This window comes from Sebastes fasciatus, chromosome 1 (assembly GCF_043250625.1).
Source record: "Sebastes fasciatus isolate fSebFas1 chromosome 1, fSebFas1.pri, whole genome shotgun sequence".
Taxonomy (NCBI): Eukaryota; Metazoa; Chordata; class Actinopteri; order Perciformes; family Sebastidae; genus Sebastes; species Sebastes fasciatus.
Window position 1 is genome coordinate 33932857 of NC_133795.1, and position 16403 is coordinate 33949259.

The 16403-nt window shown below is 38.6% G+C and overlaps 2 protein-coding genes across 6 annotated transcripts; both read right to left on the reverse strand.

Moving 5' to 3' along the window:
* Window positions 1-319: 319 nt before the first annotated feature.
* On the reverse strand, window positions 320-7435 carry c1h3orf18 (chromosome 1 C3orf18 homolog). 5 transcript variants are annotated; one of them, XM_074644913.1, is made up of 6 exons: window positions 6999-7435; window positions 4913-5352; window positions 4670-4695; window positions 3512-3641; window positions 3090-3124; window positions 320-945 (listed from the first exon to the last, which is right to left on the reverse strand). In XM_074644913.1, exons 2-5 carry the CDS (start codon window positions 5174-5176, stop codon window positions 3119-3121), a joined length of 426 nt encoding a protein of 141 aa, XP_074501014.1. In that variant the 5' UTR covers window positions 5177-5352; window positions 6999-7435; the 3' UTR covers window positions 320-945; window positions 3090-3118. The 5 variants fall into 5 exon arrangements, with proteins under 5 accessions (XP_074501014.1, XP_074500984.1, XP_074500993.1 ...); XM_074644883.1 differs by lacking the exon at window positions 3090-3124 and adding an exon at window positions 5528-5550 and having other exon boundaries at window positions 331-945; window positions 6999-7419; XM_074644892.1 differs by lacking the exon at window positions 3090-3124 and adding an exon at window positions 5523-5550 and having other exon boundaries at window positions 331-945; window positions 6999-7419.
* Window positions 7436-7740: 305 nt separating this feature from the next.
* LOC141773170 (calglandulin-like) lies at window positions 7741-16385 on the reverse strand. Its single transcript, XM_074644925.1, has 5 exons — window positions 12903-16385; window positions 12556-12730; window positions 9317-9461; window positions 8945-9045; window positions 7741-7842 (listed from the first exon to the last, which is right to left on the reverse strand). The coding sequence occupies exons 1-5, from the start codon at window positions 12903-12905 to the stop codon at window positions 7799-7801; spliced, it is 468 nt and encodes a 155-aa protein (XP_074501026.1). The 5' UTR covers window positions 12906-16385; the 3' UTR covers window positions 7741-7798.
* Between the last annotated feature and the right edge of the window lie 18 nt (window positions 16386-16403).

The window sequence follows — 16403 nt, forward strand, 5'->3', positions numbered from 1 at the left end:
ATATTTACTCTCTTATATGGGGACAACGTTGTTCTGTGATCTTACTGATAGTGATATAGTAACATACAGTACTTGATCCATTTTCAACTATTGAAAAAGTTGAAGTGTAACTTGAGAAATCATCTTTTATGCCTTACTTTTAACACCATTTTGTAGTTATGTTATTGATGTGTCCTCATCCACTTCATTAATACAACTCACAAACCTGTGATATATATTTTGTTATGATTCTTTACCATGTGATTTGTGTTATTCTGCTTCTTTATCGCTTATCAATAAAAAAATATCACACCTATCGACTCTCTTTTCGTTACAGATTTGTACAACAAAACCCTTCTTTTTCAAATTGGTTTAAATAGTTTTAATGTATACAGACGGAAACAGTCCTTCATTGCTTGATAAAGAAGAAACAAAATGGAAAGGGACAGTTCACTGAAGGATGGTAACACATCCAGTTCAAGCTTGTCAGAGACGAAAGACCACAAAATCAGTATAACACAAATTTACACTTTTCTCTTATCAAACATGGAAGTAGATATTGAAGCTCGGAAGAACTTCACTGACAAGCTACTAAACATTTTAACACTAATGACACCGCATGATTCAAGAAAAGTGCATCACGCTGCATTTGTGTGCCAAACGATAACAGTGCAAGATCATATGTGATGCTTCCCGTTACGCTCCCTTATCATACATGCACACCCTACGTGCTTTTGTTTTGTTTTACTTTCACATACTGTGTCGTGGTGATGAAAATGTTCACCAAAGCTCCAGTTGTTCCCAAAAACAGTCCAGTTTTCCCTTTTTTTTTCCTTCCTGAGAGACAGTCTGTATCTCGATGAATCAACTAATGGAAGAGAGCTGTTAAGCGTTGAGAGCTTTGGCTACATCTGTGAAGACCAGACGACTGGGCCTCTGCATGGTCCCCTGGGAGGTTGTGAGAGTCTGCAGAGGAGATGGGCAGCAGGACAGATGGGAGATAAAACTGTCAGTGACATTAAGATCAAATGGGGACTCCAGCCTTGGATTGTAAGAAACAGTGATGACAGCTAGTTGTTTGTTTTGTTAATTTTAGGACCATCAACGCAGCTAAATCAACTTAATAGTTGAGGATTTAGTGACAGATTACTGAAAAGTTAGGACCAGAGACCACATGTAAAACAATGCAAACTTTAATGTAATAAATTCACTAGTATATTAAAAATGGCAACCTGCATTGTAAAAATTGGGTGATAATTAATTGTAGTGTTGATGGGCACATTGTTTCATCAGAAACAAAGGGTTTGACTAAATAATCTTAACTATGGTCCAGTTTCTAGCTATTTTGCAGGCTTTCAACTGCATTTCATGTACTTCTTCAACGAATGGCGTTGACAACAAATGGTTCATGAGTTATGAAAAGGTTGGGGCTATGAGTCTATATTGGTATGTTAATGTCCTCAGGCCTGGACCCTCATCATGGCTGAGAATTAGTGGTATGCTGAAGTTACAACAACTCTCTGTTTTATGGCAAAAGGTGGTTTTTCGCCTGCAAGCCCAGTCACCAATGTTGCATGAAAACGCAAACGTTTTATAAGTTTTGATCGCAAAGGGATTTAGATGATACTGACCAAATTCAAAGTCGATCAGGTGAATTCTCTAGGAGGAGTTTGTTCAAGAACGCTGAAAATGGGCAGAAATGGGTAATGTCAAGAAGGGAACCAGCAAACTTGGGAAACTCTTGCGAGATTGTTAAGGTTAGACATTGACCTTGAATAGTTAAGGTTATGCGTTGACGTTGAATAGTTAAGGTTAAGCATTGATCTCAAATGGTTAAGGTTAGGCATTGACCTTGAATAGTTAAGGTTAGGCATTGACCTAGAATAGTTATGGTTAGGCATTAACCTCGAATAGTTAAGGTTAGGCATTGACCTTGAATAGTTATGGTTAGGCATTGACCTCGAATAGTTATGGTTAGGCATTGACCTTGAATAGTTATTGTTAGGCATTGACCTTGAATAGTTATGGTTAGGCATTGACCTTGAATAATGAAGGTTATGCGTTGACGTTGAATAGTTGAGGTTAGGCATTGACCTTGAATAGTTAAGGTTATGTGTTGAAGTTGAATAGTTAAGGTTAGGCATTGACCTCGAATGGTTAAAGTTAGGCATTGACCTTGAATATTTATGGTTAGGCATTGACCTTGTATAGTTAACGTTAGGCATTGACTGAATGGTTAAGTTTCGGATAGGTCATTGGGCAGCGAGTCTCGCGAGAGCCTTTGCAAGTCTTGCAGATCTCAGATCAGATTCCGCAAATTGCTGGTTCCCTTATAGACACGACCGCGAAAATGGCCCGTTCAATTCAAAATGGCTGACTTCCCGTTGGATTCTGGGTATACCTCCAAGAGGCTTTTTGTGCGTCTCCCCATGTTACGTCTGCCTACAAAATTTCATACATGTAGGTGAAACCTGAATGAGGGGCTCAATTTTTCCAACGTTTTAGGGGGTGCCAGCGAGTCATTTCGCCTGTTTGGCTCAGTTGCCATGTGTGAGATGTAGTTGAAAGCTGTGGAAACAGCTAGTACGTAAGTGGGCCTTGAGCTTGAGATCCTGAGCTTACATTCATGTTATGAAACTTTGGCTACTGAACAAAAATAAACTAATTAACAACACTGCACTTACAGTATTTATATTTGTCTTTATCAGTGCTTCTCAACATATTGCTCTTACTGTACTCTACCACTTGAAGCCTTCTATGTGTGATGGTGTGTGTGTATTAAACACATAAATGGATGGATTATTCAAAAATAAGGCGGTATTTTGCATATGTTTTATGTGCATGTGGCCCCTGGAATATTCAATGAATAATGTATTAAGTTGAGGGAGCACAAAGGAAAGGATGAAAGATAATATAGATGTTCAAAGGTAAAGACTGAGTGTGTCCTCTGTTACTTTAATACAGATTAGTTAATATGAAATGACAACATTACACAACATCTAACCTACTAGTGTTTGTTTGAGATGCTGAAATAATGACAGAATGAGGATTGTTAGGGAAAAAAAGAGGTTCAGAGAGATGGTTCGAAAGACACCCAGGTGATACTTTACCATGTTTGCCTTTTACCATTTTGCCATTGTCAAAACTTAAAAGAAATCAAAGAAAATAAAGATAAATTATGTCAAAAAACAACAAAAAAGTTACAGATTTACAGCTATAAATGGAACAAAATAAACTGTTGATCAGTAGCCTAAAATAAAGCACAGATGTACTGAGATATGGCAAAAATAGAGAAATTATTAAATTATGAACATATGTAAAATATACAGATAACAGCCAGAAGAATTGCTTCGATGCGCCACACATTTTGATAAAAGTCTGTGTTTTGTTGTTGATGATGTCTATGTCATTGCAATATGGTTATCGTGGCTTTTGTGGCTTTTGTGGCAATCAAACCATTCACCACGTGTGGTCTGAACGGGAGCACTTTCACCCTCGTTAAGAGATACAGTGGTTACTGTGAGAAGCTCACCTTGGCATTGGGACCTGTGAGGTTGCCGTCCCGGCCGTGGTCCAGTAGTTCCTGTTCCAGCAGGTCATCCTGTTCTTCAGCCGGGTCAAAGTTGTACATGGGCATGAGCTGGTGCCTCAGCTTCTCCAACCTGTATGACAAGAGTTTAGAGATGAAGACCAGTCAGCATTTGAGTGAGAAGAAATGCCTCGTTGCAATGCCGGATTAACCTAGGAAGTTCAAAATGGGCGAGAACTCGCCGGCCCCTACTAACCCTCCACCTATGTACCCTGTTGTCTTTGAGTTCACACTAGTGCAACCAGGGCTGTAGTATTTGAGTCCAGTCTCAGTCTTGATTGGTCTCGAGACCACTTTTTTGAAGTCTTGCACTTGTCTTGGTCATTGTGCCTTGTTGGACTCGGCATTGTCTTGGTAAAACGACCTTGTTTATAAGTCTATCGTATCTCCTTAATCACTATATTAGCATTGGAAAGACATTGTTGCCTATTATGATGTTGAACAGGACTTGATTTGCTCTGGACTCGGTCTTGACTTGGTCTCGATTTGCTCTGGACTCGGTCTTGAATCTAACTCAACTAGACCTGGTCTTGGACTTGACTTGGACTTGATTAAGTTGGTCTTGACTACAGCCCTGAATGCAAATAATAATAATTTTAAACTAGATTCTTAGACATTGCCCCTCTGCAACACACAGCCACAAAATAACCTGTGTTTGTTTGTGTTGCATTATGTACCACGTGGACACAATATAAGTAAGGGATAATGTACAGTAAGCCGGTCATTGTTGTGAAATAAACCCCGACAGGGTGATTTGGCATTTCACAACAATGACCCGCTAGCTATTATCCCGCTTATTACACGGCTACTTACTTAAGAAATCAAAGATTTGATACAAAAACCGTCCGATCAGAACTGCGCCCATAGCAACGGTCTGTTATGGTCAGCTATACCTAGCAATGGTCTGCTATAAAAAAATAACAGACTGTAGAACGCCATGATTGACCAGTATTCAGCAAAGCTGTGTAATAAACTAAAATAATATAGATGTTTAAACTACATTTTTACACAGGGCCCCTGTTTTAGTGGTGAAACTTTTGCAAACTATGAAATTACTGAAACCAAATGGCATGTATAAACTAAAGCAAAAAAAAAACGTACCGCTTCCGTTTCCGAATATACAGCATCTAGATGGAGAAAGACAGATATAATGACAAACAAGCAGTGTTGTTGATAGAAGTGACTTGACTGAGTGGAAGTACAGTAGCCTATATGGGACGTGTGTCAAGACAAACATACACACATTGGGTACAGAATCCGATAGACATTACAGCTCATCCAGAGAAAATGTATTTCTACTGAACCAAATGCCCTTTTAGAGACAACATTTAAACTATTACTTACAATTACCACTGCCAAGCCAATGACGGTGATGATACCAAAGGGTACGAGCACCATTCCCATTCCTGAGCCCTCGATCACCGCCTCCGGAAACGTGGTGGCATTGAAGCTGGTTTCGTTGGTTGTTGTTATAGTAACAGTCATTAATGTCGTCCTGGAGGTGACATTGTCTCTGGCGCTCTTGCCCGTTGAGAGGAAGGGGATTGCGGTGGTCGTGGCGGTTGCGGAGAGAAAACTTGTTGTTGTCGTAGCTGCAGTTACAGCCATGGTCAGGTGTAACAGTTTCAACTGAAGGATGTCTCTTCAATCTCTGGGTGGATGTTGTCGTGTCGCTCAGCCTTTAGTGCGTCTCATGGTCGATACAGGTGTCTTCCCTCTGGTTTGAGGTCTGCTGAGGCATTGATGATGCTTTGGCCAAATGATCTGGACAATAAAACCTAAAACTAAAAGGATAAACAGTGGGATTAATAAAGGGGTTATTGCAGAGAGCATGAATAAAGGGAAAGTGATCCTTTAACTGCAGCCAAAACGCTAAAATATAATTTCCAATTTACTTCTGTGCACTGATTATTTACTTAAATCTTTGTATTAAAACATTTTCGTTTTGGCACACCTCACCCTCGATGTCAGTCAGACCACGGCTGATTGTGCCAGCAGGGTTGTGGTGGGTGTTTTTGGGCAGGATGTGGGTAGCAAAGGCACAGGAGGAAGGTGGCATAACAAACTTGATAAAATACAGAGGAATACTAACCACTCAAACTGTAACGTGCACTGTGAGGAAATGTGTTGGCAGCTCGTTCAAAACGTCAAAATCAAACTTACACCCACACACACACACACACACAGCTTCCATAAATATCCACTGAATCCAAAACTCGGTACATGTACCTCCCACCCACACACACTGAACACATCCCATGAGAGAAGAGTATCCTGAATATATTATAAGTTTTAAAACATTTAATTTTAAAGCAGCAGTGGGTAAAAATGGAGCAAATTTGATTTAAAAGTTATTTTTATAAAACAGTCACTATATCCTGACAGTAGTGCATGAGACAGGTAATCTGAAAATAATCATGTGCCTCTGTGTCCTCCGGTGTCCTCCTAACGGCATCTGCAAGATTTCACAGACCAGAGGAAAACAACCAATCAGAGCTGATCTGGAGTCTGCCGTCTCAATCACTCGTGAACTTCGATCAAACGGTCAAACTAGGCAGCGCTGATCAAATATGAATCAATATTCTGTTACTGTAATGCCCATTTATCTCCTCAAATGTTTTCAGAAACATCTTGTAGTGTACTGTTGAAATGAGAAAGTTTGTGACCCAGCAGCCATGTTTAGATCAGTTGAAGAAATACCAAGCACCGCCCACCAGCCAGAGCAAACGTTTTACAGCTAAACAGTTCACTACAAGATGTTTCTGAAAACATTTGAGGAGAGAAATAGGCATTACAGTAACAGAATATTAATTCATATTTGATCAGCGCTGCCTAGTTTGACCGTTTGATCGGAGTATGCGAGTGATTGACAGCTGCCTCCGTTGAATGAACAGCCAATAGGAACGCTCTCTCTCTTTGAAATGACCTGTGATTGGTCAAAGTCTCCCGTCGGGCTCAGCTTTTTTTAAAGTCTGTAAACAGAGCCATGAGGAGGTGCAGAAGTCTAGTTTTCTCTCAGAACACTTGTATTACAATATGCTGAAAGGTTATTATGGAATCTTTTCCCAATGATGCCAAAAACGTTCTGCCTACTGCAGGTTTAAAGCAGAAAATAGACACATGCTCTATTCTTCTCTCCTTGTGCCCTTAATGAGGAACATGTGCAGCTGAAGCAAAACAACCAATGAAAACCAAAGGCTGGATTCAGTCACTACTGTTGTCTGATTATCAACCCCCATTCACTGCAACAAGACATGATAATGCAAACATCTTTGTTTGAATCATGTTATTATGGTCTTGTTACTGATACACAACATGTTATTTTTAGTCTACATGCACACTGTAGCTCAGCTGAGCAGCTAATCCTGCCAACGTGACCAGAGGTCCTCCTACTCCATGTGTCCTCCCAGATTAGAGATGGCATACGTACCTTAACATGCAACATGCATGACTTCAGAAGTGGTCTGCTGCAGGCCGGGGTTAGCTAAAGAGGGGAAAATTTCATTGGAAGAGGCAGCATTTCCTCCAACAGCTGCCCCTCCTCCTCCTCCTCTTCTTCTGCTTTCCCCTTTAGCAATGCAGGTACTGCACAGGCTGTTTACACTGACAAAACAGCCATTTTTCTGTGAAGATGGACTCCACACACTAGAGTAACCCTATCCCGGCAGCCTAAAGGAGATCACCTTCCTGTTCTCAGGTTGCCTCCTTGGATCCACTCCCCCCTCGTCTTGTCCTTTCTTGTGTTTCACACAACAAAGGAGGCTGCTCCAGGGATGCTGCAAGGAGAGCTGAGCTCGGCCAGCTCCCTCCCCCAACACCCTGCTATTGGTCTGATGGCTTCAAGATGAGGGATGCTGTTGGCTCCCTCAGCTGTCTATTTGGCTTTGCAGGGATGAGAATGGGATATAAAGGCCCTGCACACCAGATGCTGTCAGAGCCCATGTGAATGACTGCATCCGGGTGGCAGCTCTGAGGAACTTAACCCTATGATGTCTACTCTTTAAACTCTCTGAATTGACTGTATAACAAAACAGACAAAACACTTAAATAGATTTCTTTTACTTTAATTTCAAAGGATTTGCACAGTTATTCATGTGATTGCACACATGACATTTATAGCCTACGACTAGAAATATGTTGAACACAATATACTTGTTTGTTGTAGTATAATATTTCTTTTATAATTGTGTGTACTTGTAACACAACAGCGGCAGAATATGCACACAGTCTTCAGCTCATTTTGAACGAGTCTCCGGTCATCATGGCCACAAATTCTGAAAAAAATCAGAAGTAAATATTTGTATTATTGACTTATTACCTCGTCTGAACATTTATTTCAATCTTAGGACACATTTTTTAATATACAAGTGTATTCAGACATTTTTTAATACATTTTTTTTTTTTTTTTTACATAAATGCAATCCTTGTCACAGAAATTACACTATGATATCATGTCATTTTGTAATTTAATTTCTTAATACACAACAGTAGTTGACAGGTTAAAGAGTTCTGGAGTCAATCTGAAACATTAGCAAACAACAGTGTAACTTTTCATGAAAGTTTACACATTTTTGGATACGAGTTCTGTTACCACAAACTATCACAAGAAATGGGGGGGGGGGGGGGGGGATATGCAGTTTTGTTTTCTATTATTATTTCTTCAAACCATGATCATTACTAACGCATTCAGATTTATAAACATGTATGTGCACTAGATATGTGTTTATTATTTATATAAAATGTATTCAATATGTATATATTTGTTTACATGGTTTTATGTTTTTTTCTATTCATTTTTCTTTATTATTTCAATCATTACTTTGAATGTATCTTATATTTTTATATTTTCATTTACTCATTATTATTATTATTATTATTATTATGTAAAGTATATTCGATACAAGGTTAGGTTCATTATCAATAATATATCATTACCAAATTTTTTCCCTATAATTATTAATTTCTTATGTGATTTTATTTTATTTATCTGGTTTGAATATTTGTTTTAAAAACTAAAAAGAAATGTTGATACACCTTGAAATTGAATTGTAAAATAAGCCTTTCACTAATAAAAAGAAATCTTTATAAAAAAAAATTAAAAAATTGATGAAGGCTGCAGTGTTCTAATTTAAATGTACACATACATACATACATTTGTAAAAACATAATGGATTTATCTTGTTGAATAGTAATTACTTTAAGACTGGAACAATTCTGACTGAATCTGACAGAAAGAAATTAAACATAAAATTACAAAATGTATACGAAACAAAACAGTAACACAATTATAACTATCTAACATTAAATTTATATTTTCAAGAAAATACAAGTTTCTTTAGAGTGGTTATATCCTGTAGGTAAAATATACATCCAAACCTTCATAATTGATGGTTCCATCTCCATCTTTATCCGCCTCCTTCATCATCTGCTCTGCCTCAATCTCATTAAGTGGTTCCCCTGCGTTCATCAGTACATATCTGGAGATGAATACATGAAGGAAACACTGAAGGAACATGATGACAATAAGATAATGCTAACACAAACTGGTGGGCATCATTTCTTTTTTAATTTCATTTGTTTTATCTGGATTCTAATTTGAGCTCAAAATAAATAATTACGTGTCACTAGTTAATAGTGCAGTGTAATCCAGTACACAATAGATCATGTTAAGTGTTAATAAAGAATGTACCTATTCAGTGAAGGGGAAATGTTTATGTTTTGCTTTTCTATCACTTATGTTATTCTTACTTGAGTGTGTTCCAGTCAATATACCCTTTGGCCTCTTTGTCAAACACTTTAAAAGCAGCTCTGAGTTCAGCGTTCTGGTTCTTGGTTCTTTCGTTGTACAGCGCCATCAGCCCCAGGAAGCTGTCACAGTTAAATATCCCTCTACCTAAAGTGTCACAAAAATAATCAGTTTAAACGAAACATCATTATCAGTGTGCAGCACAGCAACTTTTGTTTGATAGCTTGGTGGATAGAAGAGAAAAGCAATACGTTAGAGATAATGTGATTTAAGTACGTAATCACAACATCACAGCCTTTGCATTATCTAACCACAATTATCTGCATCCCAACAAAATGTATTTCTGAAAAACACCAGAGGTAATAATAGATGAATTATCCTGAAAAAAGATGGATATTTTAGCAAAACATCTTTCGTTTTCTTACATTTTTATAAGAACCAAAACATTTTAGATAGATTATTGTATTTGGATTTTTTTTTAAAAAGCATTAATATGTATGAGGCTGACATTTAAAAATCTGTTTAACAGCTAGAATTGAGTCATCATTAATCACAATTTATTGTAAAGCAAAATATTTCTGCAATACATCTTTGACATCGAAATGCCAAAATAGAATTAATGAAAATGGAAGCATTATATTTGTTCTTTTTTCTTTTCAGTTCAGAGAGAGATGGGAGGCATAAAGAAGGAAACTGGAACGGAAATGTCAAATTAAAAATGTGTTAGTTAAGGTTAGCCCTAATGTACAGGGAACTTCATTTGACATAAAAGTTATACTAGAAATAGTCACCTCAAAAGATGTCCTCCTTCAATTAGCAGAAGGCAGTAAATGGTGCAGTATTTCAATGCTTTGCTGGGCACATAATGAAGCCCCTATTCAAGTAAACTTGACAGTGACTGGAGATTTTTATTTTATTTTCTGACTTTTCTGTGTGACTACATTTCAAAGTGATGGCAGGAAACTATTTGTTATTATTATTAGGGAACTAATTGTTTGGATTGTGGCTGTAAATTGTAGGGAAAATGTGTGAATCTTAATTGGAAACGAATAAATAACATCTTAATTAAACAAACCTTTTCCAACTGTCCTATTGCAGGATGTTAGCTTTAACTCACACATAGTGAAACACTGACACCTAGTGATTAATGTGGTAACCTGCAGTAAAAACAGAATACTGCAGTATTAGATAATGTTATGTTTTTTTATAATGCACTTTGGAAGTTGTTACTCTTTTAAAAAGTTGCATAAATCCAAATTCTATCTAGATTTGCAATTAAAATCCAGATTCGATCGCCTTCAAAACGTATTTACAAATACGTCTTAAGATTAACCGCATCAGAACAAGTGGCAAATATCAGTTTTTATCTACCTCCTTACACTTTAGCTAATGTTAATGGCCAGACTATCATTACAAAGTCTAATTCAACACTTTAACCCCTTAACATTCGGCCCTCTGTGTTAAAGGTGTAGGGGTGGGGGACCGTGGATGTTCAGTGGTAGATAAATAGTCAACAGTAGATGTCACATAGAAGTGGTGTACATCATCTGAAAGCTGGAAACCTGAAGATTAATTTGAGATGCAGCTCAGCCCTGTGTGTCAAGTTGTTCTAGTAATGAATAAAAAATAACAATTAATCAATAAATAGATTAATCAATTAAAATAAATTGTGAAAGTGTATATGAGCGTAGAACATGATGATATAAGTTTTTGATGGTTATTCCCATGCTCTATTATGTCTCATAAATTCTTGCAGTAATGTTTTGGGTTGATACTAATTGTCACACAGATTTGGTGCTAAATTTAACAATTTTTTACCACTCGAGAATTGATAAATAAATATCAATAATCCCTCCAGAATACCACAATAAGACACCAAAGACCTTGAGGAACACCATTCAAAAAGCCATGCTGTGATTTTGTATAAAAAACTTTTGACATTTGGAGATTTCTGCAAGAATTTCATTTTTCGGCGATTAGATGGGGAGCACTTCTGTTCTGGAAACTGCTCAGAAACCCCCCTATTGTCAATCTAGCTAGGAAAACCATCCATCTTTTGAATGCTCTAGGTCTGTAGTTTGTGGTTGTAAAGTTTCATGAGGCTGTGATTATCCTAGAGGTCACCACAGGTCATTTTATACAGTGATGTCAAGTTTCAAAAAATATTGTCAATACAATGAAATGGCTACTATGGGGACTAAGATAATCAGACATGAATACAATTGGGCTCTTTGGATCCGCAAGAGTCTCAGCTTTACAGTGATACCTAATTTATGTAATTCCAAGATTGTTTAGGGACCCCAGTATGCAGAAATATTCAAATACACAATTTGAGTATAGGCGAAAATACTACATTACAAAAACTGCATGTTTTTTGCCCCAAACTGCATGTGATTATCATAAAGTGGGCATGTCTGTAAAGGGGAGACTCGTGGGTACCCATAAAACCCATTTTTATTCACAAATCTTGAGGTCAGAGGTCAAGGGACCCTTTTGAAAAGGGCCACGCCAGTTTTTCCTCGCCAAAATTTAGCACAACTTTGAAGCGTTATTTAGCCTCCTTCCCAACAAGCTAGAATGTCATGGTTGGTACCAACGGATTCCTGGATTCCAGTGGATAGGTTTTCTAGTTTCATATGATACCAGTACCTTCACTCTAGCTATAAAATTGAACCTGCTACAGCCTCGGAAAGAGAGTAAAGTCGGTCTCAGAGGGTTAACCTTATCAGAACAAGTGGCAAACATCCATTTTATCTACCTTCCTACACTTTAGCTAATGTTAATGGCCAGGCTATCATTACAGAGTCTAATTTAACATTTTAATTACCTGCTTGGTTTGGGCTGAACTTTAGACAGATAAAGCTTCTACTTCCATCCTCACCTCCAGATGCAGCCCAGAATACATGTAATGCATTGCTTAAAGTATTTAAAGGCGTATGGAAATCAACAATTGGATCAGCAGCTTTCAGACACAGTGCAACCAAAATGATTAACATTATATGCTTTAAAAAGATACAGTATGATTTATGGCAGGGCTGTTGTACTGGATTACATTATATATGTATACCCCAAAAAGTGGAAGTTGAAGTGATGTGCTGTCACAGGAGTGTATAATATCCTAACTACCTAATCTATATTATTTTAAACTTAGTCAGAGGCCCATAAAGGTCAAAAAGCTTAGTTATAATACAGAATGATTTCCATAATAAAGGGTTTACAGTCATTGCAGGTTTATATTCACCATCTTTGTCCACATCTTTGGCCATCTGGATGAGCTCTCTCTTTGTAGGATTGATCCCCATTAAACTCATCAGCCTCTCCAGCTCCTGTGTCTTCACATCTCCATTTCCCTCTTCATCGAACATCTCGAAAACTCCTTTGTACTCTGTGATCTGCTCTTGTGTTAACTTGCTGGCCTGCGTGGAAGAAAATAAGGGAGTTGTTTAGCAGTATTGGATATGAGCAGTTTTATCAAGAGGAGAAATAGATCAGCACAGCAAAGCTTCTAGAAATACTCCATGTTGAATTTAACAATGTTAATAACATACAGTACAGTGGAATAAACAATTTTGTTTGTGAAGTTCTCACCATTTTTTTCTGGTCGTCCAAACACAGCTGAGGACAAACACTGTGGCAACAGTTACTGTAGAATGAGAGGATGTCTTAGCCTCGTCATTAGTACACTTCTAATGCTCTTTCCCCAGAGTTTAGGCGAACATGCTTCGTGGCCTTTTATGGCACTTAAAGGGTGGACTTGCTAATCACCCATGAGGAATATTTGGTTACTGATCTCAACTGACAAATGGTAAACAGAAAAGCTATACTGGAATATAACATCGGGTGATAACTGGTTTGGTCAACTTGTAATTAGTTAAAATATAATGTTCTCAAAGTAACCACGACAGAACAATAGACAGACAACACGACAAAATGCGAAAACTATCAGATGCATTTTCTGACCTCAACATCACATGGTCCACTTATGGGAACTGCAATTAGCTTGCTGTTAGCCATAGCAGGTGTTTTGTGCAGCCCCCAGTGACTCTCATGGAAGCAGACAACCAAATAAGGAGGCACTTATCTACAAGAAGTTATTTCCAACATTGCAATGGGAACATTAAGCATTTCACATTTGTTAGTCAGGAGCAAGGGCTATGAATCTCTGTATGCTGCATGCGTAAAATAAGATGCAGTAAACCAAAATTAAACTGTAACAGACATTATCAAGGTATTGGGACTTAACATTTACATTATCTGATAGTCAGCAAGTTAATCAATAAAAAAAATACAGTTGAAATGTGTATTGTTCTATCCTATATTCTATTTTTGTACACTCATGATGAACATTTTCAGTGTTGGGCTGTAGTCTGAACCTCAAAGGAAGTCATGTAAGACAGAGCCATAACAGAAAATGGTTCATTTTAAAGCTTGGATCAATCTTGTGGGGGAAAAAAAGTACTATAAAAAATGTAAAATGCACTGTTGCCCTTGTTTGCACTATTAACGCTGTTAGCACCGTTAGCTGCTAGCCCCGTTAGCTGCTAGCCACCAGCTCAGCCGTCACCATGTTGAGAGCCGTGTGGAGGCAATAGAAATGCTCTGAATTCCCTATTGAGCACCTTTAAAATGTATTAATTACACTTCAATCACACTGAAAAAGTTAAGAATGAATATCTTCATCTTCAAGTAATGCTCAGCAACTTTCACCAAGGTCTTTAAAATTCTAGGCTACAAGGAACGTATCAAATCAACTGATACTGATTTTTCGTTTAAAAACTGTTAAACTCTATAAACACGTAAACTAATTAGTAAAACTGCATGTACATCAACCTGTTTTTAATACATTTACTTACATATGCCCATATTCGGCATTAAAGGTATAATATGCAACCGTTGTCGGTTGTTGTTTGTAAACACACTGCATTCAAATTTGGCCACTCCTCATTGGCTCAACAAGCCGAGAGGGAGAAAGAGAGAAGCAATGGTCGAGCAATCTATAGAGTGACTGAAGAGAGGGAGCGGCGTTACTGAGAACAAAGCAGCTAATCAGAGAAATAAAACATTATTTTCTGATTGTTAAATACGGCCACTTAAAGGGGGACTTGTACCAATTGGTATCAGAAGCTGAGGGGCGTGACAAAGCTGCGATATTTGACCACATGAACGGGCTGCACACACCCTGCGTGCTGTTATTGGCGGGGGTTTACATCCCTACGTGGGACCTAAAGGCTGTTTGCAGACGCCCAGAAGCATCCCGACTAAAGCAAAATAATAAGAAAAGAGAAAATACAGGCAGAGGGCTGCAGGGTCTCTACAGAAACAGACACCGCCACACACTTTTAGTGGGGCACAAGTGATGATTGAGAGGGATTATTTTTTATCAGTCTATATATATTTTTTTTTTTAGTTCATTCTTGCATATTATACCTTTAAAAGGGGCTAGATGTAAGAATCAGAAATTGCTTGTTGACAGTGACACCTGAGGCCGTTAAGTCAATGACAGTCCGTGTCCTGTTGCTCGCGCTCGTGCTCACATTACGTAGATGTGAGCGTCTGATTGACAGGCATCATTTTGATTACCATTAGCAACATTAGCCAGCTGAAACCGCAATATCGCTATATATTTCACATGCTTGGCAGTAATATTAACTTACCAAACGAAGGTACCTCCATGAACCAAAGGCCCGGCCAATGTTGATCTTAGTCGTTGTCGTCCTCCCCCACCCCCCCGCCGACGTAAGTCACATTCCTGTTTTGCAAGACAGGCTTCACTAGATATAACTTTGGTTGTTTTGTGCTTCCATGAAGTTTATGTTGGAGTCTGACTTGTGGTGGAGGCTGGTCGATTGTTGGCGTTAGCGGATTTTATTTCTAAGAGAACGTTAGCTAATCAGAAATGCTTGTTAACTGCGACACCTGTGGCCGTTAAGTCAACGAAAGTCAGCGTCGGGCTTGCGCTTGTGCTCACTCTACATAGACATGAACAAGCATCGCTCAAAACAGTGAGGTGACACACATCAGCTAAAACCACAATATCACTCTATATTTCAGCTGCTTGGCAGTAATGTTAGCTGACCAGACGAAGGTCTCTCCATGAATCAATGCTGATCCTAGTGTTGGCTTTTCCTGCTTCAGCCTCCCGACCGCAGCCGGAGGAAGACACTGGCACCGGGTCTGAGATGATAAAGTAACTCGCTGCAGAGCCCCGACACTTAAGACACGGGAAACCTCTGTTGGTCTGGAGGAGCTGCAGCAGTTATTTCTGCACAAACGTCCACTGTACATTCACTAGATATTCTCGGAGCTACGAAGTCTTCTGCAGTGTGTATTGTGTGCGCATGCATGTGAGGTGGAGCGAGCTGAGTGAAGGCAGGCAGAGGAGCAGAGGAGCAGAGTGCAGCAGAAACTCCGGCCCTGGAGACCAAAGCTACAGTCTCCCCCGCGTACTACGACCGCGGCCAACACTGTTTCGCAAGACGGGCTTCACTAGATATAACTTTGAGGTTTTGGTGCTTCCGTGTGTTGGAGTCTTCTCCGAACAGCGTTGCCACACGGGAGCGCACATTGGACACCGACCCGGGTGATTTATACATGTAAGAAGTTACAAACAGTCCCTTTAAAAACGATTAAAAAACATTTGTATGTGTATAAACTTACATACAGTCCCTTTAATCTATTGGGGGAAATGTTTGTAGCCTACCAAAAAGGTGTAGCTCCGTCTTTTGCTATTTTGAAAATGTTTAATAAACATGTTTCAACTTAAACTGTAGCAATATTGTTTTTTATAGTGATGCTCAGTGTGATAAAACAAAAAGATCAAATAGTATGTTCATTAAATGGCAAGCTATAAGGCACTTATAGACTCCAAGCCCTCGCTATAATGTACCTGTGAAACACAGTATAAACCATCACTACACATTAACAGGAGAACACACTCCTAATTAACCATGGCCAGATTATTGCTGTTGACAGTGCTATTATTAGCTATAGCTATAAAGAGAGCCCTGCTGAAATCATTATACAACTTCCTACTTCAGGAGCCAACTTGTGGCCTGACCAAAACTGACTCAGCCTTTTCAGCTTTTAACT